General features: G+C 49.2%; 1 protein-coding gene across 1 annotated transcript in view; it reads left to right on the top strand.

The window, feature by feature from the left end:
* Positions 1-26,872, top strand: part of ZBTB40 (zinc finger and BTB domain containing 40) — a 70,473-nt gene that overhangs the window by 33,006 nt on the left and 10,595 nt on the right. The window contains 7 exon segments of the mRNA XM_065575312.1: positions 2,209-2,401; positions 7,239-7,375; positions 7,874-8,072; positions 9,524-9,657; positions 19,011-19,179; positions 23,209-23,625; positions 25,356-25,562. Coding sequence (XP_065431384.1) covers positions 2,209-2,401; positions 7,239-7,375; positions 7,874-8,072; positions 9,524-9,657; positions 19,011-19,179; positions 23,209-23,625; positions 25,356-25,562 — 1,456 coding nt within the window.

Here is a 26,872-nt window from a genome sequence, read left to right as displayed (position 1 = left end):
CCCAACTGCGTTACATGAATGCTTCCGCCAGCCACTCATGAACCAGCAATAGAGAGACTCCAGCCAGTTCCCCCCAACTTCCCAGCCTCACACTCCAGAGCTGTACCATCTTGCCCTGGTCAGAAGCCTGACCACTGTAAGTTTATTACTCACTCCACCACGTCTACAAAGGAAAGTGGATGTCCACAAGCCCTTACAACCTGAGCAGATTTCCCAAGGACTTCAACCAAAAAGCACTGTTTTAGGTAATATATATGTAACCCTTCTGCCCATCTAAGTTGGCAGCAACAAGGGCCGGGTTCTGTATCTAGGGGTTCCGTTTCAATAACGCAATGCAAAACCGGCTCGAGCCCCCACCCAGTGACCTGGGACAATTACATACCACCCCCTGGGCACCTCTAAGAGGCAATACTTCCCCTCTCGCAAGCACGGAGTCTGAGTGTAACAGAAAATGTTTAATAACATGAGGTAAACAACATCAGCATTAAATGGGAAAAACACCACAACTAGAGTTTTTAGACCAAACCATGAGCGAAGACCCACCCCAGCAAATTGGGCCGTGTCCTCTCCCGTTGGTTCTTGAAACCAGCGACCCAAGAATCACAAAAGTCCCAAAAGTCCGACAACCCCCCAAAGTCTCTGTCCATGATCAGTGCAGCCCCAGAGTTCAAAGGGGGGGGGGGTGAGCAGGGTGTTAAGGGGCACCTTACGTGATCCGAGGCCACCTGGCTGCTTCTCCGTGGGGTTCCACCGCAGCCTTCACCACGAACTGCTCCACTCCACCCGCAGTCCCACGAACTGCTCTGGCAGCTGCTCCGCTCCGCTCCGCTCCGCTCACCGACCTGTGAGCCGTGCTGCACCGCTCCGCTCCGCTCCGCTCACCGACCTGTGAGCCGCTCCGCTCCGCTCCGCGACCTGTGAGCTGCGCCGCTCCGCTCACCGACCTGTGAGCTGCGCCGCTCCGCTCCAGCCGTCCTTTGGGCCGCTCCCACAAGGCTCTGCTCTGCTAGCTGCTCCTCCAGCCGCTCCGCTCCACTCCGCTCACCCCCGCTAAGCTAAGTTAGCTTAGCAATATAGCTTCAGGCTCCCCCACTAGTTAACACAGCCTCAGTGATCTCAGCTCTTAAATAGCTTTAGCTCTTTTGTGATTTCAGCTCTTAGTGATTTCAGCTAGTAGTAGGGGAGCCCCAGTGCTGGTGCACTATTGACCCAAAGTGAACTCAGCTCAGCAGTCTGTAACTAGACTCCTAAGGGAATCAAAGTTAGCTCTGACATTCAACAGTGGATAGAGGAGGTAGTGCAATTGGTGTTTCAACCCCCCCGGGGAGGGGGTCACACCATCAGGTACAAATACCTGTCCCCATCCTCTCTCAATTCACTGGGTTTTGTAACCCATGCCCCTTGACAAGCAAATGCTACTTAGGTAATGGTGAATGACTCACTCAGTCCTTCTGTCATACAACAGTTCCACTGGCCTTGATTCACAGAATCAGGGTAACAAAACTTTATTCTTCCTGCCCCAATAACAGAGAAACTGGGGATCCCACACCAGCCAAAGTAACCACTTTGAGTTGCTGTGGTTTCATGCCAGGCGAGTGGGTGTGCCTATGCAAACAAGATCAGCCCCTGGAGTTCTTTTCCACCCTCGCCATAATTCACCACCAGATGTCAGGGTAGAGCTCATCCTGACTCTGCTTACATATAAAACAGGTTTATTAACTACAGAAAGACAGATTGTAAGTGATAAGCGCACAGATCAAAGTTGGTTACCTACGAAATAAAAGTAAAATACAATCTGAGTTCTATAAACTAGATGGGATTTGAATCAAGCAGTGTCTCACCCTGATAGATAATACAAGCAGGTTACAGATCTTCCATATACAGGCTGGAAGTCTCCTTCAGCCTGGGACGACCCTCCCCAGTTCAGTCTTTGTCCTCCAGACGTGTTTCCTCACAACCTATTCTTCAGTCACATATAGTGTGCTTAGATACCAAAGTTACAGGCACCTTATAAAGACTTCAGAGTGTGATGTCAAATACAGCTGAAGCAATGGATACAGTAAATGCAATACTAGAAAAAGTATAAAAAGATTATACAAAACTAATAGAGCATTGTGTAATCTTATACCATTTTAGGCCATCTTGAGTCATTCAGACATAAGAGTCATTGGGAATTTCTCATAACTGGTTGTTTGCTTGTTCCTGCAGGTGATTCTGGATTGCTGTGAAGGCAGCTCCCACAGGGAGGCAATGGAGAATCTGCTCAGGAAGGTGGTGGAAGAGAAGACCCTGAAAGCTGAGAGCTTGGTAAAACTCCTTGGGGCTGTAAAAGCATCATTCCCTGATCTGCACCTTCTGCTAGACAATTTGGTGGCAGCAGCAGTTGTGTCTGATGGCACAGGTATTAATGGATTTAGCTCAACAAAGAATCATAGAATCATAGAATAGCAGGGTTGGAAGGGACCTCAGGAGTTCATCTAGTCCAACCCCCTGCTCAAAGCAGGACCAACCCCAACTAAATCATCCCAGCCAGGGCTTTGTCAAGCCGGACCTTAAAAACCTCTAAGGAAGGAGATTCCATCACCTCCCTAGGTAACCCATTCCAGTGCTTCACCACCCTTCTAGTGAAAAAGTTTTTCCTAATATTCAACGTAAACCTCCCCCACTGCAACTTGAGACCATTGCTCCTTGTTCTGTCATCTGCTACCACTGAGAACAGTCTAGACCCATCCTCTTTGGAACCCCCCTTCAGGTAGTTGAAAGCAGCTATCAAATCCTTCCTCATTCTTCTCTTCTGCAGACTAAACAATCTCAGTTCCCTCAGCCTCTCCTCATAAGTCATGTGCTCCAGACCCCTAATCATTTTTGTTGCCCTCCGCTGGACTCTTTCCAATTTTTCCACATCCTTCTCGTAGTGTGGGGCCCGAAACTGGACACAGTACTCCAGATGAGGCCTCACCAATGTCGAATAGAGGGGAATGATCACGTCCCTTGATCTGCTGGCAATGCCCCTACTTATACAGCCCAAAATGCCGTTAGCCTTCTTGGCAACAAGGGCACACTAGCGACTCATATCCAGCTTCTCGTCCACTGTAACCCCTAGGTCCTTTTCTGCAGAACTGCTGCCTAGCCATTCGGTCCCTAGTCTGTAGCAGTGCATGGGATTCTTCCGTCCTAAGTGCAGGACCCTGCAGATGTCCTTGTCCTTGTTGAACCTCATCAGATTTCTTTTGGCCCAATCCTTTAATTTGTCTAGGTCTCTCTGTATCCTATCCCTACCCTCCAGATCACTACCACTCCTCCCAGTTTAGTGTCAGCTGAAAATCTGACCCACTAAATTCCACAGGAGTCTCTTTGGTTCTGCAGAGCATATGAGCACTACAGTCTCCCCAGGGCTGATGGGTGTCCCTGAGATCTCTCTCAGGATCTTACAGGATTTTATAAGAGAGCTCGATATAATATACACAACTAAACAAAGAACCAGAGCTGGAGAGTGGGCAAAGCTATAACCTCTGCAGCAGATGGGCCACTTAAACAGTTACACCACATCATTAATGACCATATGAAATGTCGGTTCCCACACTGAACCCAGGCCACGCTTGGAGCTCTTTCCATTAGTGGCTGCAGTATTTAGTCGTCATTTATACAGTTTGTTTTATAAGTTTATAATGTAGCCCTATGAAAATCCAGCTCCAATAATCTAATCTAGAATTGGTGTTTGGCCTTGCCCAGGAGGGTCGCACAGATGTGTCGTGGAGTAAGTTAAAAGGGAGGGGTTTTCCTGCGTCACAGGTCAGTGTTGATATAGTAACATGGGAGAGTCAGTAGTTCCTTCCCAGGGACAGGGACAGGTGACTGGTTGGCTGTCACGTAGACTGGAGCTGTTACTGCGTTTAAGAATCGGTGTGTGGTATTAATGAGACCTTTGAAGCAGTCCCTATGTGATGGCTGCTGCTGGAGTCCTTGAGCCTGCATTAGTATCTGTTGGGTGCAAAGCCTTTGAGTAGTTGTGCTGCTGTGTTTTGCCACAGCTGCGGTTTGGAGTAGGTGGCTGGCCTGTCTCAAAGTGTAATTGCAGCTGGAGACCACGAAAGTATGGAGCACCACAGCATTGGGGAGAAAAGAGTATAGCTCCCAAATAACCACTGGGAATGTGGTCACTTCTGTGAAAGATTTCAGGCTCCAAGGCAGTCGATCCCACATAGGAGACCCTGGCGGATGCCTACCTCCGCCCCATTCAGCCCCTAGTCTGGCTCCTCTGTAACCTCCTGCTGAGGTTCTGGCTGCACTTCTCCCTGTACGTTTTCTATTTAGACACTCCCTGTCCATGCCTGCACAGAGTCCCAGCACCTCCTCCTCGGCAGTGTTCCCTCTCATTTCTTACGTCCATGTACGGAATGAATTTTGTTATGTGCACCAATATGGAGGCAGACGTGTGGCCGAGGGGTTCAGAGTGTGGGTGTGGGCTCAGGGTGGGGCAGAGGGGATGATGGGTTTGGGGTGCAGACTGCGGCAGGGAGAGAGGACTTCCCCCAGTCCTCTCGCTGCAGCAGCTCGGGGCCGGGTGCTTCTCCCGAGCCGTGGCAGCTCTGGCGGGGCTGGGGCACCTCTCCCTGCCTGCACGGCCCTTGATAGCCTGCTGCATGGCCGCGCAGCTTAGAGGGAACTTACCTCCTCAGCTGCCTCCTGATGCTGGTCACCGTGGCCACACATGAATCCAGGAAGCGGAGGTTGGGTGAGGGGTTCTTTGCAACCATGGGGCCAGCTTCCTTTATCTCATTTGTTTACATCTCTAGGCAGAGTTCCCTTTCGCAATATCCAGATTCCCTTGCAGGGCAGTGGACATTATCTGGAATATTCTGCTCACTGTCTCTATCCAGTACCTTTAAATTAATGGAAATATCCTAGAACTGGAAGGGACCTTGAAAGGTCAGTGAGTCCAGCCCCCTGCCTTCACTAGCAGGACCAAGTACTGATTTTGCCCCAGATCCCCAAGTGGCCCCCTCAAGGATTGAACTCACAACCCTGGGTTTAGCAGGCCAATGCTCAAACCACTGAGCTATCCCTCCCCTCATTGTTCTGAACCTTTGACTCTGACACGTGTCCCTGGTTTTTTTTGTTACTTGTCCCATGGAATGTTGTTTTTTTGAGCTCTGGGGACCATCCCTCATTTGAGTGGGATTGGACCTTCTGTCCTACGTGGGCCTCGGTCCTCCCTCTTGGACTTCAAATAGACCAGCATTTTTCATCAGTGCTGAACCCACTTAAAAATTACAAACTAAATTGAAATGCAGTGAAATGTAAATGAATGTTTAATAGAAAGCAAATTTGTGCTCATAATATCGATAAATCCCTGTGACAAACATTCCAGGCAGACAGTTTGCCTCATCATTTGTTGAGCATCATTGCTTCCCTTGAAACATCAGACTCCGAATGTGGTTAATTATCTAGTGGTAATACCCATTCCAGGGAGGAGCATTCCTTCATTACATGAGTTGCATATCCTGAAATTGAAATTGGAATAAATAGAAGCACAATGTTCTTTACCATGGAAATAAAGAGCGAGGGAGAGTCCACTGATACCGCACTGCACTGTGTGTCAAATTGAACAGCTCTGGATTTGGTACAGTATTACTGTGATGTGAAATGTACCTTATTGCTGTGGACAGAGTTTAAGTGACTTGTACTAAGCGTGCGTGCATTTTCAGAGCTTGACATGATTACAAGGTTTGGAATAAATTCTAAGAATTAATGTTTGTTTAATGAAATCTTAAACATTAAATATGAGAAAAAACTACTAGCTCTGAGCCCAGCTCCCTGCTCAGTGCAGGATTGTTCCATACAGCTCCAGGGTGCTACATTTAAAGCTAGACTGGGCAATGAGGCTTTCACCGCTTCCCTTGGGAGACCAGGCCACTGTCTCATTGAATTCACTGGCATGAAATTTTTCCTGATGCTCACTCTGAATCTTCCTTTTCTTAATTTCATCCATTAACTCCCATTGCCCCTTTCGCCACCCTAAAGAGTTGTGCTCTCTCTTATAGTGCAGACATTTCCAATTCTTTGAGACTCTCTCTCTATTCCCCAAGAGCCCAAGAGCTCTGTAATTGTAACTCATTCCTTCCTTCAGCATCTGAATCACATTGGTGCTCTTTCCTGATTCACTCAAGTGTTCACCTATGTCCTGGTATTAATGTGCATACAATGGAATGTGGCATTCTAGGTTCATCATTTCTCAAGTCTTCAGAAGAGGCTATTTATTTATTTATTTATGTTTGGCTGCTGGTTTGCAATCCACAATTTGTTTTACTTTCCCCTAAATATTTTCATCAAAGATAACCTAGCCCACCCAGACCCAGATTATCTTGGCCATGTGGTTGTTTGGGAAATGGTGTAGTGTATTTAATATATTACTTGTACACATCTGAAAAGGGTTAACTGAAAAGATGAGTTACTCAAAGGCTGTGACTAATAGATCATAGGCCCCCTCAATGCAATGACAACTAAAAGCCAGCAATGGAACCGTCTAACTACAGGGGAATCAAAAGGAGACACTGTGAAGGATCATCTCACAGTATTGTCTTCATATGCTAGACTACAAGGTCTATTGGCCTTGGCCAGAAGCTGAGCCTTTGATCTTCTGAACTAGGAGGACTGTGACCGATGCTTTGAATAGACTAGGAATAGCTATCTGCAGCCAAGAGACTTATGTGTATACGCACACTGTACAGTTTATAATGTCTCCTTTTATATGGATAAGTGTAGAGCTCAGACAACTGAATGGCTAATAGCACTTGGCTAGACCTAACTAGAGGGCAGGTGGACACTGCAAACTTCTGTTACACAGCTCAGCCAGTGCACCTCACACCTGCTACCGTCCATTCCTTCTGATCCCTGGAGCTCTGCTAGTGACCGTCCATCCTGACCTGGAGTATCTACCCTCTGTTATTCGTACCACAGTACTACCAAGACACCTCAGACCTGTCCTGCAACTCCCTGGCCCCCAAGGCTCTTGTGAGGAGAATCTGTGCTTCCCTCAATTTTCAGATTACAGATCATTAGTGACTAGAACTGAAACCTATTTTTCCCTTGTGCTTGGATTTGGACCCAGGTGTCCCAAGTGAAAGGCTACTGCAGTAGCTTAGTGTGCCAGTGTGGCCCCTTATCTGCTTTATCCCCTTAGCTCCGAGCATCAGAAAGGTACAACATATTGAACTGTTGTTTTCATTTGCATTCAGCCAGATGGACCCCAGAGGATTATGGGACCCAACTGCTGAAACGATACCAAGAAAACTTTGCAGAGCTCTTCATGGACACGCAGATGCTGCTGCGAGGGATCTCAGCTGCACAAAACTTAGCTCCTGGAGAAAGGGAGGTGAGAGGATTGTCTGTCTTTGTATTTGACTAGAGCATGGTATCCTAAACCCTATTTGTATGAGGAAGGCTAGAGAGGACCCGATTATTACATTCATCATTGCAACATGGTGGGGTTTTTTTTTTTACTGCAGAAGTTGGGTTAATGTCTCTTTAGCTTCCACCAGGTGCAGCAGAACACAACAAAAGATGGATTCATGAAGCTAAAAGTTCTCAAACAGCAACTACTCGCTCCACAGCCGAGGGAATGGCTTCAGTTTCTCTTGTTATTGGCATGTCTCATCGCACATTGGTGCTCCTGTAAGCACCCAGTCTGGCTGCACATTAGCTGCTGCAGGGCTCAAGCATTTTGGTCACGTGACACATGTTCCTGGTATAGGTCTCAGCAGGACAATAGAAAAATGAGAGTCCAGATCTCCAGCAGGCAGATGGGTAGTTGGCTAGTCTGTGGCAGATGCATAGAAGTTCCTCTTAGTGTCTTGGTGCCTGTCTCTTGAAGGTAATGGAACAGATTGTGAAGAGAGAGACTGGCTCGAGGGGTTTCAGCTCACTGGTATCTGCAGCACTGGAAGAACAAACTGTGTCGGTGACTGCCGTTTGGCAGCTGCTACTGGCAGCGCGAGAGGCAGAGCTTCCGCTGAACCTGCTCATTGAGGAAATCCGGAAGGAACCCGATGCAGAGTTTTTCTTCCAAACAGGTAGTGATATTGTACTCTGGACAAAGATACTTTCCTTCTAGATCCCATCAGATCCTCCCTGAGGTGCCTTTCTCACTGTTCCCACCAGATCCTTCTCCCCCCATCCCTGCAGACATCAGATGTGGATTATCTACAGGTCCAACCTCCCCCAGTCAACAACAAATCCTCACAGATCTCACTCAGTCTACTTTCCTCCTATGCTTTCCTCTCAGATCCCACCAGATCTTTTCACTTCCTGCGCTCCCCCCCGCTTCAGATGTAGTGATGTACATCAACTCTCACCCCAGTCCTGTGAAGTGGTTACTAAACACTTTAGAGGTCAGATAAGCATCTGCTGCTTGTCTGAATCCCCTGGGACACCCTCTAACTTGGCTGGGAAAAATGGCAAAAGCCATCTTGTGTGACTTCCAGCACACCCTCTTTATAGTTGGGGCCGGAAACACCAGAACAACAGCTTTCCATGTGGTGTGATGCGTTGCTAGAATTGTGCAGCGTATTGTTCATTGAAATGAGAGATAAGGGGCCACAGCAGGATTGGAGAACTGATATTTACTGAACTCTTTCAGACACCGCATCATTTGTCTCTAGAAATTAGCAAAGCTTTTGAGGCCTGGGGAGGGTGTTTGTCTTTCCCTGACTCAGTTCTCCTCCCTCCCCCACTCCCTTGCCAGGTAACAGCAATGCAAGTGTCTCACCTCCCTGCACCTGGTTAGCACTTTCAGGGAAAAAATGATTTGAAAGAATTCAGCAGGTACCATCAAACTGAAACCCTATCAGTTTGAAAACATAAGCTAATGGTAAATCCAAGAGCACAGCTGGCACAAGTCCACTGCCTGTCTCTCTAGAACTTACTTCTTCCCCTGAGTTTCCCTGCCAACTATAATCACATTTTCCTACTTTAAAATGATTTTCTTTCCCCAATTACTGAATAATAATCTCACACAAACAAGAGTGGAGTTCAGCCGGCTGATTCACAATGCTGGGAAAGAGTGAAGCTGACTGTACACAAACTGCTGTTAAATGTACCACATAAACACACTGGAAAAACTAGAGAAAATATATTTATCCTCTAATCTCTTCCACTGCAGCACTGCTGGTTACAGAAGCAGGCAGGATGCACTCGGAGAGAAGTGTGATGATTGCTTAAATTGACAGTGTTCTTTAACGAAATTCCTTCCAAAAAATCAGGAAACCTGTTCTCACCCCACCCTCCAAAGTGGACAAGTGTTGAAAACTGTCACTCCTTTATCTCTAGTTGGATTTGTTCTTGGATGGTGTTTTCACAGCCATAACTAATGCCACCAAAGTCTGCACCTTAGTCATTCACCCTCCCCCCGCTCCCAAAGGGAGGCATTCCCACTGAGGGAGGGACCCCTGTCTGAAATGGGGTGAATAGAGATGAGAGAGCCTGCAGGAACCCCCTCCATTCTTAATATCTTCTCTTCCTTCAGTGGCCACCAGTGAAAGCACAGCCATCGAGATAATACTGAGACATAGCAAGCTGATCTCGGAGGCCATCAAGCAGAGAGCTGGACTGGAGGGCTTGGCTCCGGGAGAAGTGGGCCTCACCGAGGCGGTGAAAGAGGTACTGGTGGGGTGGTAAGGTGGCCCACAGCTGTCCTCTGCTTTAGTGCAATGTACATCCCATGATCTTCCTAGCTTGAAATGTTCCATCCTGATCCAAGTTGAAACCACTTAGATCAGAGTAGAGCATGGCATGCTGGCATCTGTGTTCTCAGAGCGACCCTTCTCTTAGAATGAGGGGATGCCAAACATTTTATGCATCTCTGGCTCCTGGGAAGTTACCAATAGGCCCTCATTTGAGCAAAATGTGGGTGCCCTGACATACAGTTCCAGCTCAGCTCTGCAAAGCGGCCTAGATGCCTTATGGAAAGCACAGCTGGCAACTAGCACGGTGTGGACTGTCCTGTGGGTCAGCAGCTTCCAGACTGCCTGTCATCCAAGTGAAGTATTCATAGGGGACGTGCTGAGAATGATATGGCTGTTGCTGTGACTTGGTGGATTTTAGCTGTCCTGTAATGTTGGCAAGCCCACCTTGGCATTCACCTCTAGGAAAGGGAGACTAGGCCACATCGAGCCTGTAGAACTAAAGAGGCAGAAGCAAGTGCTGGGCTCCTCAGCGGCTGGCTAGCTGGCGGGCGAAATTTATTCACGGAGCAGCCTGCAGCTGATTAGCTCTGCTCTTGATAATTGATGTTGCAGCCTCTCCGGGGATTTGGTGTTCTTTAGACTGACTATAAATATTTGTCAGAATGGACAGTTCTTCTTCGAGTGCTTGCTCATATCCATTCCATTAGGTGTGTGCGCGCCGCGTGCACGATCGTCGGAAGATTTTCTACCCTAGCAACACCGGCGGGTCGGCTGTGGAGCCCCCTAGAGTGGCGCCTTCATGGCGCTGAATATATACCCCAGCCGACCCGGCGCCCCCTCAGTTCCTTCTTACCGCCCCTGACGGTCGTTGGAACTGTGGAGCGCGGCATAGCTGTCCTCCACTCTCCCTAGCTTATTTTGTTGTATCACAGTTATAGTTATAGTTATAGTTCTAGTGTTTGTAGTAAATTAGTTAAGTAGTTTTAAAGTTGTTCTAAGTAGTCCAGGGGATTAAGGGGGTCGTCTCCCCCTTTCTCCCCCGGCCGCGGGGCCGGGCTCATGCCCAACGCCCCGGCTTCAAGCAGTGCGCCTCCTGCGCTAAGCCTATGCCCACGAGCGACCCGCACGACTCCTGTCTGAAGTGCCTCGGAGAGTCCCACCAAACAGATAAGTGCAAGATCTGTAAGGCCTTCAAACCAAGGACTAAGAAGGAGCGGGACTTTCGGCTTAGGCAACTCCTGATGGAGGCGGCACTTAGCCCGGACACTCCTTCTACGGGCCAGGCCCCGGCGCCTAGCACCTCGGTGCGCAGTGCCCCGGCGGCACCGGCTATGACGACCACGCGAGTGGCGTCAGACAAGCCTCCCCGGCACCGGACCTCGTCGGCACCGCAAGCACAGCAAGTGCCTCGGCGCCGGTCATTATCCCCGGGGCATAAAAAAGCCCATAAGACGGGGACATCCGTGCCGAAGACGCCGGCTCCCCCAGTGCCGGGGGTAGAGCCGCGTCCGCCGGTGGAGCAACGAAAACAGGTGCCTCCAGCACCGTCGACTCCGGCGCCGAGGCCGTTGAGTCCGGTGCAAATAGCGTCTCCACCGAGGCCGGCGGTGATACAGTGTCTCCCGTCGACTCCAGAGACCTTCGCGGCGGCGAGAGACTTAATAGCTCTCACGGAGCCCGCACCGCCTCAACCACCGGCACCGACTGCACCGTTGACTCGCCCGGTCCAGTCGAGGGGGAAACCTGCCTTGATGCGCCCTCCATCACAAGGGCTGGAACCTCGGCACCGATCCAGGTCCCGAAGCAGGTCCCCACGCCGCTCGCAGTCCCGGCACCGAATATCGTGTCGGCACCGGTCGTACTCGCGGCCAAGATCTTCTTCGCGGCACCGCTCTACGTCTCGGCACCGATATGATCGTCGGCACCGATCAACGTCGAGACGTAGTTCTCGGCACCGCTACGGTCGACGCTCGACGTCGAGGGGCCGCTCCCGGCACCGGGCATACTCCAGGTCCTCGTCGAGGTCCAGATCCGACTCCCGGCACCGACGAGGTCATCGGCACCGGTCGCGGTCCCGGCACCGATCGCCGGCACCGCGCAGAGATAGATCATCTCCGGACCGGCACCGTGCGGCACCGCAGCCCACGGGGATCGTTTCATCTCTCTCGGCACCGCCATGGCCGTCAAGATCGGTGTCTCGCTCCTCGGAGGACCTGTCGAGATCGGCATACCCCCCTCAAGGGCAAGCCGAGGAACGAAACTTGGGCCATTGGCAGGACATGGCAGAGGACCACTCTCATGGACCATCTCACTGGTCGTTTTGGACCCCGTGGGCGTACCACCAGGAGCAAGGGGCTCCAATACCATCGACCTCTCGCTCGGGTCACTCGGTCAGAAGGGCCCCAGAATCCACCATCTCTCGGCCTCCGCCAGGAGGCATGGAGGCTTCCGTGTCCATGCCACACGACACCATGGACCCAAGTGCAGGTGATGCTCCGGCCCAAGAGCAGGGGGATCAGGACCCCCCCTTGGATCCAGTACCACCGGAGGCATCCTCCTCCTCCTCTCCGGATGAGGCAGTGGCGGGCACTTCATGTACGGGTCCCCCTCCGATAGATCTTCGGGCTCACCAGGATCTCCTGCGTAGGATGGCCCGTAATATGGACCTGCAGGCGGAGGAGATAATGGAGGTGCACGACCCGATCGTGAATATCCTTGGAGCGGATGCCCCATCGAGGGTGGTGTTACCCCTGATCCGCACGATCCAAACGAATGCGGATACGATATGGCAAACTCCTGCCTCTATTCCACCCACAGCGAGAGGGGTGGAAAGGAAATACTTTGTCCCGTCTAAGGACTATGGGTACTTGTATACCCACCCCCAACCGTGTTCACTGGTGGTGGAATCAGTGAATGCACGAGAGCGCCACGGCCAGCAGGCTGCAGCGCCTAAATCAAAAGAGGCTAAGCGGCTCGATCTGTTTGGCCGTAAGGTTTACTCAGCCGGAGGGCTACAACTTAGAGCGGCGAACCAACAGGCGCTACTGAGCCGCTACAATTTCAACTCCTGGAACTCTATGGGGAAGTTTAAGGAGTTGATTCCCCAAGAGTCCAGGGAAGAGTTTGGAGCCATGGTAGAGGAGGGCAAGAAGGTGGCTCGGACCTCCTTGCAGGCCTCCTTGGACATTGCAGACTCAGCTGCGAGGACCCTGGCTTCGGGTATCGCTATGCGCAGGATCTCCTGGCTTCAGGTTTCGGGTTTGCCTCCGGAGCTGCAGCAAACCCTACAAGATCTGCCCTTTGAGGGTCATGGATTGTTCTCAGATAAGACGGACTCTCGCCTGCAGAGCCTCAAGGACTCGAGAACAATCATGCGCTCCCTGGGGATGCATGTTGTGGGCCCTCAGCGCAGGCCATTTAGGCCGCAGCCTCAGCGCTTCTACCCCCCCCCCCCCCCGCCTCGTCAGAGACAGGACTCGGCCCGGAGGAGAGGGCGAGGTGGTAGAAGAAGGTGGACCGGCCCTCAACCCGGCCAGAACCAGGGGCCACCTAGACCACCTTCAGGCCCCAGGCAGAACTTTTGAAGGTGCGGTCGAGGACGGCGCCCCAGTCATCCCCCAGGATCCAGCCCCCTCCTTTCGGGATCGCCTCTCCCACTTCCACCGTGCTTGGTCCCTTATAACTTCGGACCGTTGGGTCCTCCGCACGGTGGAGAGGGGATACGCTATCCAGTTTTCTTCTATTCCCCCCTCCCACCCCCCTTCCCCGTCCCTCTTCAGGGACCCTTCTCACGAGCAACTTCTTATTCAGGAGGTTTCTACGCTCCTGGCCATGGGGGCCATAGAGGAGGTTCCGATAGAGTTAAGGGGCAGGGGATTTTATTCCCGTTACTTCCTCATTCCCAAGTCCAAAGGAGGTCTGCGACCCATCTTGGACTTGCGCGGACTCAACAAATTCGTAGTAAAGTTGAAGTTCCGCATGGTCTCTCTGGGGGCCATTATCCCTTCCCTCGATCCTGGAGACTGGTTCGCCGCCCTCGACATGAAGGACGCATACTTTCACATCTCAATTTACCCACCTCACAGACGCTTCCTGCGATTCGTGGTAAACGCGGTGCACTACCAATTTGCAGTCCTTCCCTTCGGCCTATCCTCGGCCCCAAGAGTGTTCACGAAATGTATGGCTGTCGTGGCAGCGTACCTTCGTCGACAAGGGATACAGGTGTTCCCGTACCTAGACGACTGGCTGGTACGCGGTCGCACCAAAGAGCAAGTTCAAGCTCACGTCCACATAATAGTGCACACATTCAACGAGTTGGGCATCCTGCTCAACAAGGACAAATCCACTCTGGAACCTACCCAGAGAATAGAATTCATCGGCGCAGTTCTAGACTCCAGACGTGCACAAGCCATCCTGCCAGACAACCGCTTTGGCACCATCACGAGCCTCATTCAAGGGCTCCAGGCCTTCCCAACTACCACGGTGAGGTCGTGCCTTACCCTGCTGGGTCACGTGGCTTCCTGCACATACGTAACCAGGCATGCCAGACTTCGGCTTCGCCCACTCCAGACCTGGGTGTCGTCAATATACCGCCCACATCGGGACACTCTAAACATGGTGGTCACGGTCCCGATCTCGGTCCTGACCTCCCTCACCTGGTGGCTAGATCACAATGTGGTATGCGAGGGGATACCATTTCACGCCCCTCAACCCTCTCTGCACCTGGTCACAGACGCTTCATCTCTGGGTTGGGGCGCCCATCTCAACGAACACCATACCCAGGGCCTGTGGACTGCATCCCAGCTAGCCCTGCACATCAATGTTCGGGAACTGATGGCGGTACGACTGGCGTGCCAGGCATTTCTCAACCTCCTACGTGGCCGATGTGTGTTAGTTCTCATCGACAACACCACGGCCATGTTTTACATCAACAAGCAAGGAGGAGCACGTTCGTCAATTCTATGCCAAGAGGCCATTCGCCTGTGGGACTTCTGCATCACCCACTCAATCCACCTCACGGCATCGTTCCTCCCTGGAGTCCAGAACACTCTAGCGGATCGACTCAGCAGGTCCTTCCAGACGCACGAGTGGTCTATCCGTCCGGACATCATACATTCCATCTTCCAGAGGTGGGGGTTTCCCCAGATAGACCTGTTTGCATCCCGAGACAACAGGAAGTGCCACGTGTTCTGCTCCCTACAAGGTCGAGCTCCGGGCTCCCTCTCGGATGCGTTTCTCCTTCCCTGGAAAGACCACCTGTTTTACGCCTTCCCTCCGTTTCCTCTGGTCCACAAGGTACTGCTCAAATTGCGCAGAGACCAGGCACAGGTAATTCTGGTCGCTCCAGCGTGGCCGAGACAGCACTGGTACACCACACTGTTAGAACTCTCGGTTCAGACACCGATCCCGCTTCCGTTGTATCCGGATCTCATCACGCAGGACCACGGCCGGCTGCGTCACCCCGACCTGCAATCACTCCACCTCACGGCGTGGCTGCTCCATGGTTCACCCACGCAGAGCAGCAATGCTCGCACTCTGTCCAACAGATTCTGCTGAGCAGTAGGAAGCCCTCAACACGCACCACGTACCTGGCCAAGTGGAAGCGGTTCTCCTGTTGGTGCGAACAACGAGCCACGTCCCCGTTGCGGGCACCCATTCCTCTCATTTTGGAGTATCTCCTCTCCCTAAAACAGCAGGGGTTGGCGATATCTTCAATTAGAGTTCACCTGGCCGCTATATCGGCCTTTCACCCAGGGGAACTCGCGTCCTCGGTATTCTCTAACCCGATGGTCGTTAGATTCCTCAAGGGCTTAGACCGGACGTACCCACAACAACGTCAGCCCGTTCCGACGTGGGACCTCAACCTGGTTCTCTCCAAGCTCACAGGTCCTCCATTCGAGCCACTGGCCACCTGTTCTCTTTTGTACCTATCCTGGAAGACAGCCTTCCTCGTAGCCATCACCTCAGCAAGGCGCGTTTCTGAACTCAGGGCGCTTACATCCGAGCCCCCTTATACAGTTTTCCATAAGGATAAAGTGCAGCTTCGTCCACATCCTGCCTTTCTCCCTAAGGTGGTTTCTCCATTTCATATCAACCAGGATATATTTCTCCCGGTCTTTCACCCTAAACCACATGCTACTCGCCAGGATCAACGTTTGCATTCTCTGGACGTACGCAGGGCCCTGGCCTTCTATATTGACCGCACAAGGCACTTTAGAAAGACGACGCAACTCTTCGTTGCAGTGGCCGACCGAATGAAAGGCTCACCGGTCTCATCACAACGCCTATCCTCCTGGATTACGTCTTGCATCCGGACTTGCTACGACCTGGCAGGTGTCTCAGTACCGCACCTCACCGCTCACTCCACGAGGGCCCAAGCTTCCTCGACGGCTTTCTTGGCGCAAGTTCCGATCCAGGACATTTGTAGAGCTGCGGTTTGGTCCTCAGTCCACACGTTTACAGAACACTATGCACTAGTGCAGCAGTCCAGGGACGATGCTGCCTTCGGATCAGCGGTTTTGCACACAGCAATGTCTCACTCCGACCCCACCACCTAAGTTGGGCTTGGGAGTCACCTAATGGAATGGATATGAGCAAGCACTCGAAGAAGAAAAGACGGTTACTCACCGTTGTAACTGTTGTTCTTCGAGATGTGTTGCTCATATCCATTCCAAACCCGCCCCCCGTCCCCACTGTCGGAGTAGCCGGCAAGAAGGAACTGAGGGGGCGCCGGGTCGGCTGGGGTATATATTCAGCGCCATGAAGGCGCCACTCTAGGGGGCTCCACAGCCGACCCGCCGGTGTTGCTAGGGTAGAAAATCTTCCGACGATCGTGCACGCGGCGCGCACACACCTAATGGAATGGATATGAGCAACACATCTCGAAGAACAACAGTTACAACGGTGAGTAACCGTCTTTTCTCTCAAGCCTTGGCCTCATGCAGACTCCCTAGTAACAGCCTCAACTCTTTCCATGCCGTTGCTTATCCCGTACACAGTTTGTGTTTCTATGGCCAAGAAGAGCTACAGTGGGTATGGTACCATGGGATCAGGGTAGAAGGGGAAGGAAATGCCCAGAGGTCACTGGAATGATTTGACTTTAATGGCCTATAAATCACAGCACATCCAGGCTATCTCCCAATGAAAGGCTGGAGTTACCAGTTAGCTAACAATGCCATTACCCTCAAGGAAAATAAGCTATTGGGGATCGAAATGGTCCCCACTTCCTTAGAGCAGCAGTGCTAGTTTGGCTCAGTCCAAAAGCAGCCAGTTGAACACTTGAAGTACTGTAACCTCTTCTTTTTTTTAAATCCCCAGAAGCCCTTTCGCTGGTGCAGAGTTATCAACTAAGTAAAACACAATATCTGCCAAACAAAAGTCAGCAGTAGAGGAGGTTTTGGAACAAATTGATAAATTAAACAGTAATAAGTCACCAGGCCCAGATGGTATTCACCCAAAAGTTCTGAAGGAACTCAGATATGAAATTGAAAAACTACTAACTGTGGTATGTAACCTATCATTGAAATCGGCCTCTGTTCCAGATGACTGGAGGATGGCTAATGTAACACCTATTTTTTAAAAAGGCTTCAGAGGCAATCATGGCAATTACAGGCCAGGGAGCCTATTGGTGGCAGCAGCAGTTGTGTCTGATGGCACAGGTATTAATGGATTTAGCTCAACAAAGAAAAAGCTAAGGGGTGACTTGATCACAGTCTGTAAGTACCTACATGGGGAGCAAATATTTGCTGCAATCTCAGATTCTGTACCAGACAAATTAGTAGAAACTATAGTAAAGAACAGAATTATTGGACACATAGATCAACACAATATGTGGGGAAGAGGCAACATGGCTTTTGTAAAGGGAAATCATGCCTCACCAATCTATTAGAATTCTTTGAGGGAGTCAACAAGCATGTGGATAAGACTGATACAGTGGGTGTAGTGTATTTTGATTTCCAGAAAGCCTTTGGCAAGGACTCTTAAGCAAAGTAAACAGTCATGGGATAAGAAGGAAGGTACTCCCATGATCAGTAACTGGTTAAAAAATAGGAAACCAAGAGTAGAAATAAATGGTCAATTTTCACAATGAAGAGAGGTAAATAGCGGGGTACCCCAAGGATCTGTACTGACACGTGCTATTCCGCATATTCATAAATGATGTGGAAAAAGGGCTGAACAAAATTTGCAGACAATGCTAAACTACTGAAGATAGTTAAGTCCAAAGCTGACTGCAAAGAGTTACAAAGGGATCTCACTTGACCGGGTGACAAAATGGCAGATGAAATTCAGTTTTGGTAAGTGCAAAGTAATTGGAAAAAAATGGAAAAAAATAATCCAAACTATACATACGAAATGATGGGGTCTAACTTAGCTGTTACCACTCAAGAAAGCGATTTTGGAGTCATCGTGGATAGTTCTCTGAAAACGTCTGCTCAATATGCAGCGGCAGTCAAAAAAGCGAACATTGTTCAGACCCATGAGGAAAAGGATAGATAATAAGACAGAAAACATCATAATGCCACTGTATAAATTGATGGTACACACACACCTTGAATATTGTGTGCAGTTCTTGTTGTCTCACCTCAAAAAAGATATATTAGAATTGGAAAAGCAGAGAAGGGCAAAAAAATGATGGGGTATGGAACAGCTTCCATATGAGGAAAGATTAAAAAGTCTGGGACTGCTCATTTTAGAAAAGAGATGACTAAGGGATATGATAGAGATCTATAAAATCACAAATGGTATGGAGAAAGCGTTATCATTTCACGTGTTATTTACCCCTTCACATAACACAACTTAGGGTCACCAAATGAAATTAATAGGCAGCAGGTTTAAAACAAACAAGAGAAGGTACTTCTTCACACAACTCACAGTCAATCTGTAGAACTTTGTTGCCAGGGGATGTTGTGAAGGCCAAAAGTATAACTGGGTTCAAAAAAGAATTAGAGAAGTTCATGGAGGACAGGTCCATCAACATCTATTAACCAAGATGGTCAGGGATGCAACCCCATGCTCTGGGCATCCCTAAACTTCCAGTTGCCCGAAACTGGGACTGGATGACTGGATGGATCACTCAAAATTGGCATGGTTTGTTCATTCCCTCTGAAGTATCTGGTGCTTGCCACTGTCAGAAATGAGTTACTGGGCTAGATGGACCATTGGTCTGACCCAGTATGGCTATTCTTATGTTCTGAGCTCTGTGGCGAAAGGCATGTTCTTCTGTTTCTCATAGAGGGGTCTAAACCAAGCTAAAGCAAGTACAGGAATGAAAAAAATATCATTGTTTGTTTGCCATGTAACTACTTCTTCTCTCTTGTGTTTCTTTAGCTACTGAGTATTTCTTCTCAGAAGGAGAGTTCAGAGGCCTCCTTGAAAGCAGCTCTGAGCACTGCACAGGAGAAGTCTGTACCTGCCATCAAGATCTGTCAGCTGTTATGCACTGTTCATGAGTCTTTCCCCGGCCTACAGCCAGTGATGCAGGAGCTGGGGCATGTGGGTAAGAAACCTGCAGGTGCCACTCCAGTTCGCTTACACCAGTCTCTGGTAATTGGAGCTGTGTGTGGTTTAATGTGGAATCACAGCATGGAATAGCTGCCTGCCCAACCCCTGTATTGTACTGTTAGAATGGAGCATTCACTAAAGGTGTGCTTGGGATCCTAGTGGATTCATGCATGGCCCCATGTACTAGGAAATGTACTGTAAGGTCATTCCTACATTAGCAGGGAGATAGATTGGTTGGTCAACACCTATTAGACCATCTCTAACTTCAGTGATTCACGCACTACCTTTGCATGTGATTTCATGGGCTAGGCTTTTGCTCAGGAAACACTCAGGCTGTTTGTTAGCTGCTTTGCATGTGCACTGGTTTATTTTCACGTGGCGCTATCTCAGCTCTGGCTGTTCACATGATACTGGATCTATGTAGGTTTCTGTGTTCGTATTGTAAATATATTAGTCATCTCGTAGCTTGACCTAAGATAACAGTATTGTCCAGCACAAGTCTGTAGTGACATGACAACCCTATAGCACAAGGACTATGCAGTTTAGTGGTTGTTTGAACATTCAGGCTGTTTTTCCCACTGTACTCTTAATTTGGCCCTATTGTATGTATGCTTACCCTCTAATTCCATTGATCCATGGTGCTCAGGCAGGATACAGCCAGAATGATCATGGTAGTGTCAGCATGGCTGAGGCTGGTCTGATTCTCAGACCCATCCAAACTCCAATACAGATATCATATCTCAAACAGATGGACAGCTCCTCCATCCAGATCCACATTCCCTATCCGTCATAGCATGGATGCTGGCTGGTATACATCAGTACAGAGAATCTGTTCAAATGAGATACAAAACATTCTCCTCCACAGTAGAAAGGACTCTACGAGACTTACTCTGCCAAGTGTAAAAGATTCATTATCTCGGCACAACAATGTCAGTTATTGCCATCTCTGCTTCTGGTACCAGGCACCCTGCAGTACCTACCGTCATTGATAAGCTCTCTGAGGGTCCACCTAGCAACCATCTCAGCTTTCCTCTCTACAGTTCAGGGGTATTCCACATTTTTCACACCCTACGGTGACTAAATGTTCCTAGAAGGCCATATGAGGATAGAGCCTCCAGATAGAAAACTTTCCCTTGCTAGGGATCTAATTATTGTACTGGCAGGGTTAATGGGCCCACTTTTTGAGCCACCAGTTACATGTTTCCTGTTTCACCTTTCTACCAGAACAGACTTTTTAATAGCAATAACATCGACCAGAAGGTAGGGATGATAAAAGCACTAATGGCAGGGCTCCCGTATATGTTTTTTAATAATGACAGGGTGTCCTCGAGACCTCATCCAAAATTTATACCGAACGTCGTTTCTGACTTCCACCTAAACCAGGTTATACATCTACCTGTGTTTTCCCCCAAACTGCAGTCGAACAAAGGCAAGCCTGAGCATCACACCCTAGCTATTCATAGGATGCTCTTTTTACACTGCTAGAACTAAGGCATTTAGGGCATCCCCCAGTCTGTTCATAGCTTATGCAGATGAAAGGTCAGGCCATTTCAACACAGACACTTCCTAACTGGATTTCTACTTATTCTATGAATTAGCCCACATAGACCCACCAGCGAGAGTGACAGCTCGCTCTGCTAGAGCACAAACAGCATCTGATGCTTCTTTGAGCAACGTTTTGATACTAGAAATATGTCAAGCAGCAACCAGCTTTACTCAGTAGTGGAAGCATCAAGATCTGATGCTCATTGTGGTCGGGCTATCCTGTAATCATTGTCGAGGGATATGGGTGTGGGGTTGCTCGGAGTACCTCAGAAAACAGTCGCTTAGCTTACAGTAGTGGTGATTCTTTGAGACGTGTTGTCCACATGTATTCCAGTGTTTGGTGCATATGTACCCAGTGCACTTGAGTTCAGCACCTGTTGGCCAATGGTGGCTGCTGGGGGGCTGTGCCTGTGCACTATGTGTCCTGGTGTTCCCAACCAAGGGCATAAAGGGCCGGGTGACCCCAACTGGTGCTCCGTTCCTTCGCCAGTACAGAATCCAGGCTTAATCAGACCCCATAGTAGCCGGAAGAAGGACAGGTTATGGAATATATTTGAACAACCCGTCTTGAGGAACTATAGTTCCTGTAATTTGAGTAACCATTTCTTCTTCGTTGAGTGCTTGTCTATATACACTCCACTGCTGGGGTCTCACAAGCAGTGACCTAGATTACAGGAGGTGGGCGCTAAGCGTCTTCCTTACGCACATGGGTCATATACACCTCCGGTGCGTTCTTCGGGTAGTTTATGCACTATAATAAGTATTGCAGCTCATTGGCAAGTTCAGTTCAGGGGGTGAAATCCTGATCACAATGAAGTCAATGGCAAAACTCCCACTGGCTTCAGTAGGGTCAGGATTTTCACCCAGGGCCTGGGAACATCTGAAGTCCCAAATTCCTTGCTGCTCATATCTTAGAGGATGTTCACTGTAGCATATCCGAAAGAGTGTCTATGGGCTAATCACAAAAGCCTATTTAAGATGATTTAAGGTGCTGAAGGCTACAGGGAGCCTCAGTGCTGTGAGTGGGGGACGCTTCCTGTGCTGGTGTCAGGGGAGTCGATTTGGTCGGTGGGATGGGAGTCGGGTGGGAGTATGAAATGGAAGAGGTGAGATGTGGATGGTGCTGTCTTGGCAAAGGAGGGTGAACTGAAGGGTCGTCTTAGAGTTTATTTTACACTCACTACATTGTCAGTATGCCACAGATTGACCTCTTTAGGTTTCAGAGTTAATGGTGCATTAAAATACACGGGTAATTAATATCTCTCCGCTGTTTTTCAGGCTGCCTGCAAACTCAGGGTGACATCACTGCATTGGTTACACTCAGTTTGTATTTGCAAGGTTCGCTCCATAACGACCCAAGTTAGAAACAAATGTCCAAAAATGCAGCCTGGAGTTGCTGAGAACAGTGCTGTGGCGAGGGGTGAATTCTGCGCTAGTTTCCATGGCCACAGATTTGCAGAATTATACCTATAATGAACGGTTTCAGAGTAGCAGCCGTGTTAGTCTGTATCCGCAAAAAGAAGAACAGGAGGACTTGTGGCACCTTAGAGACTAACAAATTTATTAGAGCATAAGCTTTCGTGGACTATGCTTCTTTGGATATGCATCCGAAGAAGTGGGCTGTAGTCCACGAAAGCTTATGCTCTAATAAATTTGTAAATAAAGTCTCTAAGGTGCCACAAGTACTCCTGTTCTTCTTTTTACCTATAATGAAGAAGCCAAATAACTGTTTGTATTTGTATTGCCTCCACCACACCCATTACCCGAGGGTGTTTTCCTGTAGGCTGGAGTCTGGTGTACATTTTCCAGTTTGTGCCTTTTGGGATTGTGCCTGGGCTTGAAAAATTGTTAGAATCTCTGGAAAGGGGGCATTAAAGAATGATTTTAAATCCAGTAGAGGTCTATTCAGAAGAGTATGAAGCACCCCAGGCTATGATGGAGAGGGATTCCTGGGACTTACCCTGTTCAATTAAGGGATCTGCATTCACTTTAAATGGAAAATTCAATGCTGCCTTATCTCTGGTGCCACTAGGGTGCCATCATAACAAAGGCCTCAAACCTGCAAATCTTTACCCACACAATAATTTCCCTCATGTGAGTAGGAGGCCATTTCAGAAGTGCTGAGTTCCCTGCAGCTCCGGTTATTCTCATTGGTGCTGAAATGAGAGCTGGATTCTTTTGAAATTCTGCCCAGGTGCTCTGTCGCTTTATCCAACACTCTGTAGATATTGGCATTTTTGACAGAGAAATTGAGGCCAGGTGCTCCACTTCCTTGCGCCTAATATTGTCATTGCAACCTTCACAAAGTGGGTGTGAAGTGCTGCCATTCGGATGTGACAGTGTTCTGCACGCATGCAGGCATCTGTTCACACCTGTGCAGAATAGTGCAGGATAAGGAGCTCGTAATAGGCATGGGGTGAGGAAGGCCAGCACCTGGAGTTGTCAGTAAGCACTGAAATGGGAGTTGTTGTCCACACAGGGCTCCTGACCGAGGGAAGTGGGGAGAAGGCTGGAATCAGGAAGTGGAAGGTGAACAGTGAATCCCAGATTGAAGCTATGGACAAGGAGGAGGAGAAGGCTGGGGGCGCAAGCGCCAAGGAGCAGAAGGAGCCCCAAGAGAAAGCTCCCGCCAAGAAGAACTTTGTCTGCAAGGCCTGTGATAAGAGCTTCCATTTCTACTGCCGTCTGAAGGTGCACATGAAGCGGTGTCGCGTGGCCAAGGGGAAGCAAGTGCAGTGTAAAGAATGCAGTGAGATCAAGACCTCCAAGAAGGAGCTGGAAAAGCATCAGCTGGAGGCCCACGGAGGGCCTGGAGCTGCAGGGACAGCCAAAAAGAAGAAGAAGCGGCTCCCAGTGACATGTGACATCTGTGGAAGAGAATTTGCACATGCCTCAGGTAGGGTTAAACCTGGGAGAGATTCCACAAGCGGCAGGGGAAGAGGTGCTTAGATACCAGGGTAATGGTCATGTTAACAACACATTAGATCACCTGAAATCAGAGCCCCCCTCCCTCACTTATGCATTAGGGACTCTAGGGGAGATTGAAGCCCTGAACTGCACTGTGGAGAGGGGAATGCAGTTCAATTCATTTCACCTCCCCTGCTAATTGCCCCAGCTTCTTGCATGGTCGTTTATTCCACCATTGCATGAGGCTCACGTAGGAAAAGTGGGGCTGCTGGCAATTTAAAAGGCCTCCAGAAATAATTGCACTGCAAGATGGCCTGTTCAGTTCTTCAGCTGGTGGTAAGGAAAGGGCCAAAGCTTCTTGTGCACTGGGTTCCTTTTCCTCCCACCCCCAAGCCTCCCTGCTCTCAGCGTGGCGGATGGGGTAGCATCGCTCTATGGGCAGAAGGAGTTCACTACCATGTCATTCTTTCCTCTCTCAGCAAGTGGCAGCTAGGGAAGCAGTTTGGGACTGCTGGCTGCTAAGAAAATCAGCTCCTTTGAACTCCTTTGAAGTGAAGTTAGGCAGTCATCCGGTGATCTAGTGTCAGGGCTGGGATGGGGTATTGCTTTTGCACAAAATAACATAAGAACATAAGAATGGCCATACTGGGTCAGACCAAAGGTCCATCCAGCCCAGTATCCTGTCTACTGACAGTGGCCATGCCAGGTGCCCCAGAGGGAGTGAACCTAACAGGGAATGATCAAGTGATCTCTCTCCTGCCGTCCATCTCCACCCTCTGACAAACAGAGGCTAGGGACACCATTCCTTACCCATCCTAGCTAATGGCCATTAATGGATTTAACCTCCATGAATTTATCTAGTTCTCTTTTAAACCCTGTTATAGTCCTAGCCTTCACAACCTCCTCAGGCAAGGAGTTCCACAGGTTGACTGTGTGCTGTGTGAAGAAGAACTTCCTTTTATTTGTTTTAAACCTGCTGTCCATAAATTTCATTTGGTGGCCCCTAGTTCTTATATTATGGGAACAAGTAAATAACTTTTTCTTATTCACTTTCTCCACACCACTCATGATTTTATATATCTCTATCATATCCCCCCTTAGTCTCCTCCTTTCCAAGCTGAAAAGTCCTAGTCTCTTTAATCTCTCCTCATATGGGACCCGTTCCAAACCCCTAATCATTTTAGTTGCCCTTCTCTGAACCTTTTCTAATGCCAGTATATCTTTTTTGAGATGAGGAGACCACATCTGTACGCAGTATTCAAGATGTGGGCATACCTTGGATTTATATAAGGGCAATAAGATATTCTCCATCTTATTCTCTATCCCTTTTTTTAATGATTCCTAACATCATATTTGCTTTTTTGACTGCCACTGCACACTGCATGGACGTCTTCAGAGAACTATCCGCCATGACTCCAAGATCTCTTTCCTGATTAGTTGTAGTTAAATTAGCCCCCCATCATATTGTATGTATAGTTGGGGTTATTTTTTCCAATGTGTATTACTTTACATTTATCCACATTAAATTTCATTTGCCATTTTGTTGCCCAATCACTTAGTTTTGTGAGATCTTTTTGAAGTTCTTCACAGTCTGCTTTGGTTGTAACTATCTTGAGCAGCTTAGTATCGTCTGCAAACTTTGCCACCTCCCTGTTTACCCCTTTCTCCAGATACCTTTGTGCCGGGTGTTAACTGCTGCCCTTGGTCTCCTGCCCCCAGGAATGCAGTACCATAAGCTGACGGAGCACTTTGACGAGAAGCCCTTCTCCTGCGAAGAGTGTGGTGCCAAGTTTGCGGCCAACTCCACCCTGAAGAACCATCTGCGGCTGCACACCGGAGACCGCCCCTTCATGTGCAAGCACTGCCTCATGACCTTCACACAGGCCTCCGCCCTGGCCTATCACACGAAGAAGAAGCACTCTGAGGGTGAGCCTGCTGGAGCCTCCTGCATCCCCATTGTGCCCAGGGCCTGCGTGCCTTTGTGTGTGCTTGGAGGAGGAGCATGGCCTGGCAGTTAAAGCACAGGTGCCCTGGCTACAGAATGGGATATTAATATTTACATACGTGAGGAGTCATCACTTCATCCATCCACGCCTGGCTACCTCTGCTGCTCCTGCCTCACTGATGGGTTGTTCCTTCAGCCTCCCTTTTAACGGCTCCTCTGCTTTTGTCCTTGGCTGGCGCCTGTCTCCCTGACTGCCCGCCTTTCTCTACCCTTATCTACTGATCATGGTTTCAGCTACCCACACTAGCAGTTGATGCAGATCATTCCCCAGCTGCCTCTGGCATCACCCTGTCACTGCCCAGCTGCCATCTCACTGTCTCAAACAGACCTTCTCGTGTTCCCTCTCTCTGCCTTTGTTCTCTGTGTCCACTCTCCTTCCTGTCTTCTGGGCCCACAGCTCCAGTGTCTGTTGACTCCGCCTCTCAGCCCTTCATTGAGTCCTTTGCTGAATCACTGCTTCTCCCTGTCTGTTAAACCTGCCCTTTCCTCTCCATCCCCACTGCTGAAACCCCAATCCCACACCTGGGTCCTCTTTTGCCTTGATTACTGCTGGCTTTCCTGCTTCTCTAGTCTGTCCCAAGCACAGCTGTGAAACTCCTCTGACCTCAGTGCCCACTCCTGGAATCCCTGGGTTGGCATCCTGACTTCTACTGTCTCCCATACAAGCTCCAAGACCTTGCCTGGAAGGCAGCACATACTGTTGTCCCCATCTAGTCCCTGTCTCTTCTCCCCCCCCCCCATTCTCGTCCCAGGCCTCTGCCCCACTCTTCCCCCTTTGTCTCTTCAATCCTGTTTGAAACCATGGAGGTTCTACGGCCTGTGCTGTGCAGGAGGTCAGACTAGCACAGTTGTCTCTTCTGATCTCATCTATGAAAGCAACCTGCCTTCCCCTCTTCTCTGCAGTAGATTTTCCCATAAGACATTTTGATTACAAATTCAAAACACAACACATTTCCATTTTGGTTTTCAAAAACTGAAAAAGTTCCTGCTTTAAAAAAAAATTAAAAAAAGATTGTATTCCTGTTCTCTTCCTTTCTCTTTTTCCCTTCTGGAAAAAAGGTACAAAAAGTAGGAAATGGGGAGAAGGTGGGGGGAACCCCCCAAATCAAAACCCATTTTTGAAAGGTTTTGAAAAATTAAATGAAATGAGAATTTTCGCTTCATTTTAATTTTTTTCACTGAAAAATATAAAAATCAAACTGTTTTTGCAAAACATATACATTTCAAGGGA

This window comes from Chrysemys picta, chromosome 21 (genome assembly GCF_011386835.1).
Source record: "Chrysemys picta bellii isolate R12L10 chromosome 21, ASM1138683v2, whole genome shotgun sequence".
NCBI classification, from domain to species: Eukaryota; Metazoa; Chordata; order Testudines; family Emydidae; genus Chrysemys; species Chrysemys picta.
The sequence above is the reverse complement of the archived record's forward strand: the minus strand, read 5'-3'. Positions and strand labels throughout refer to the sequence as shown.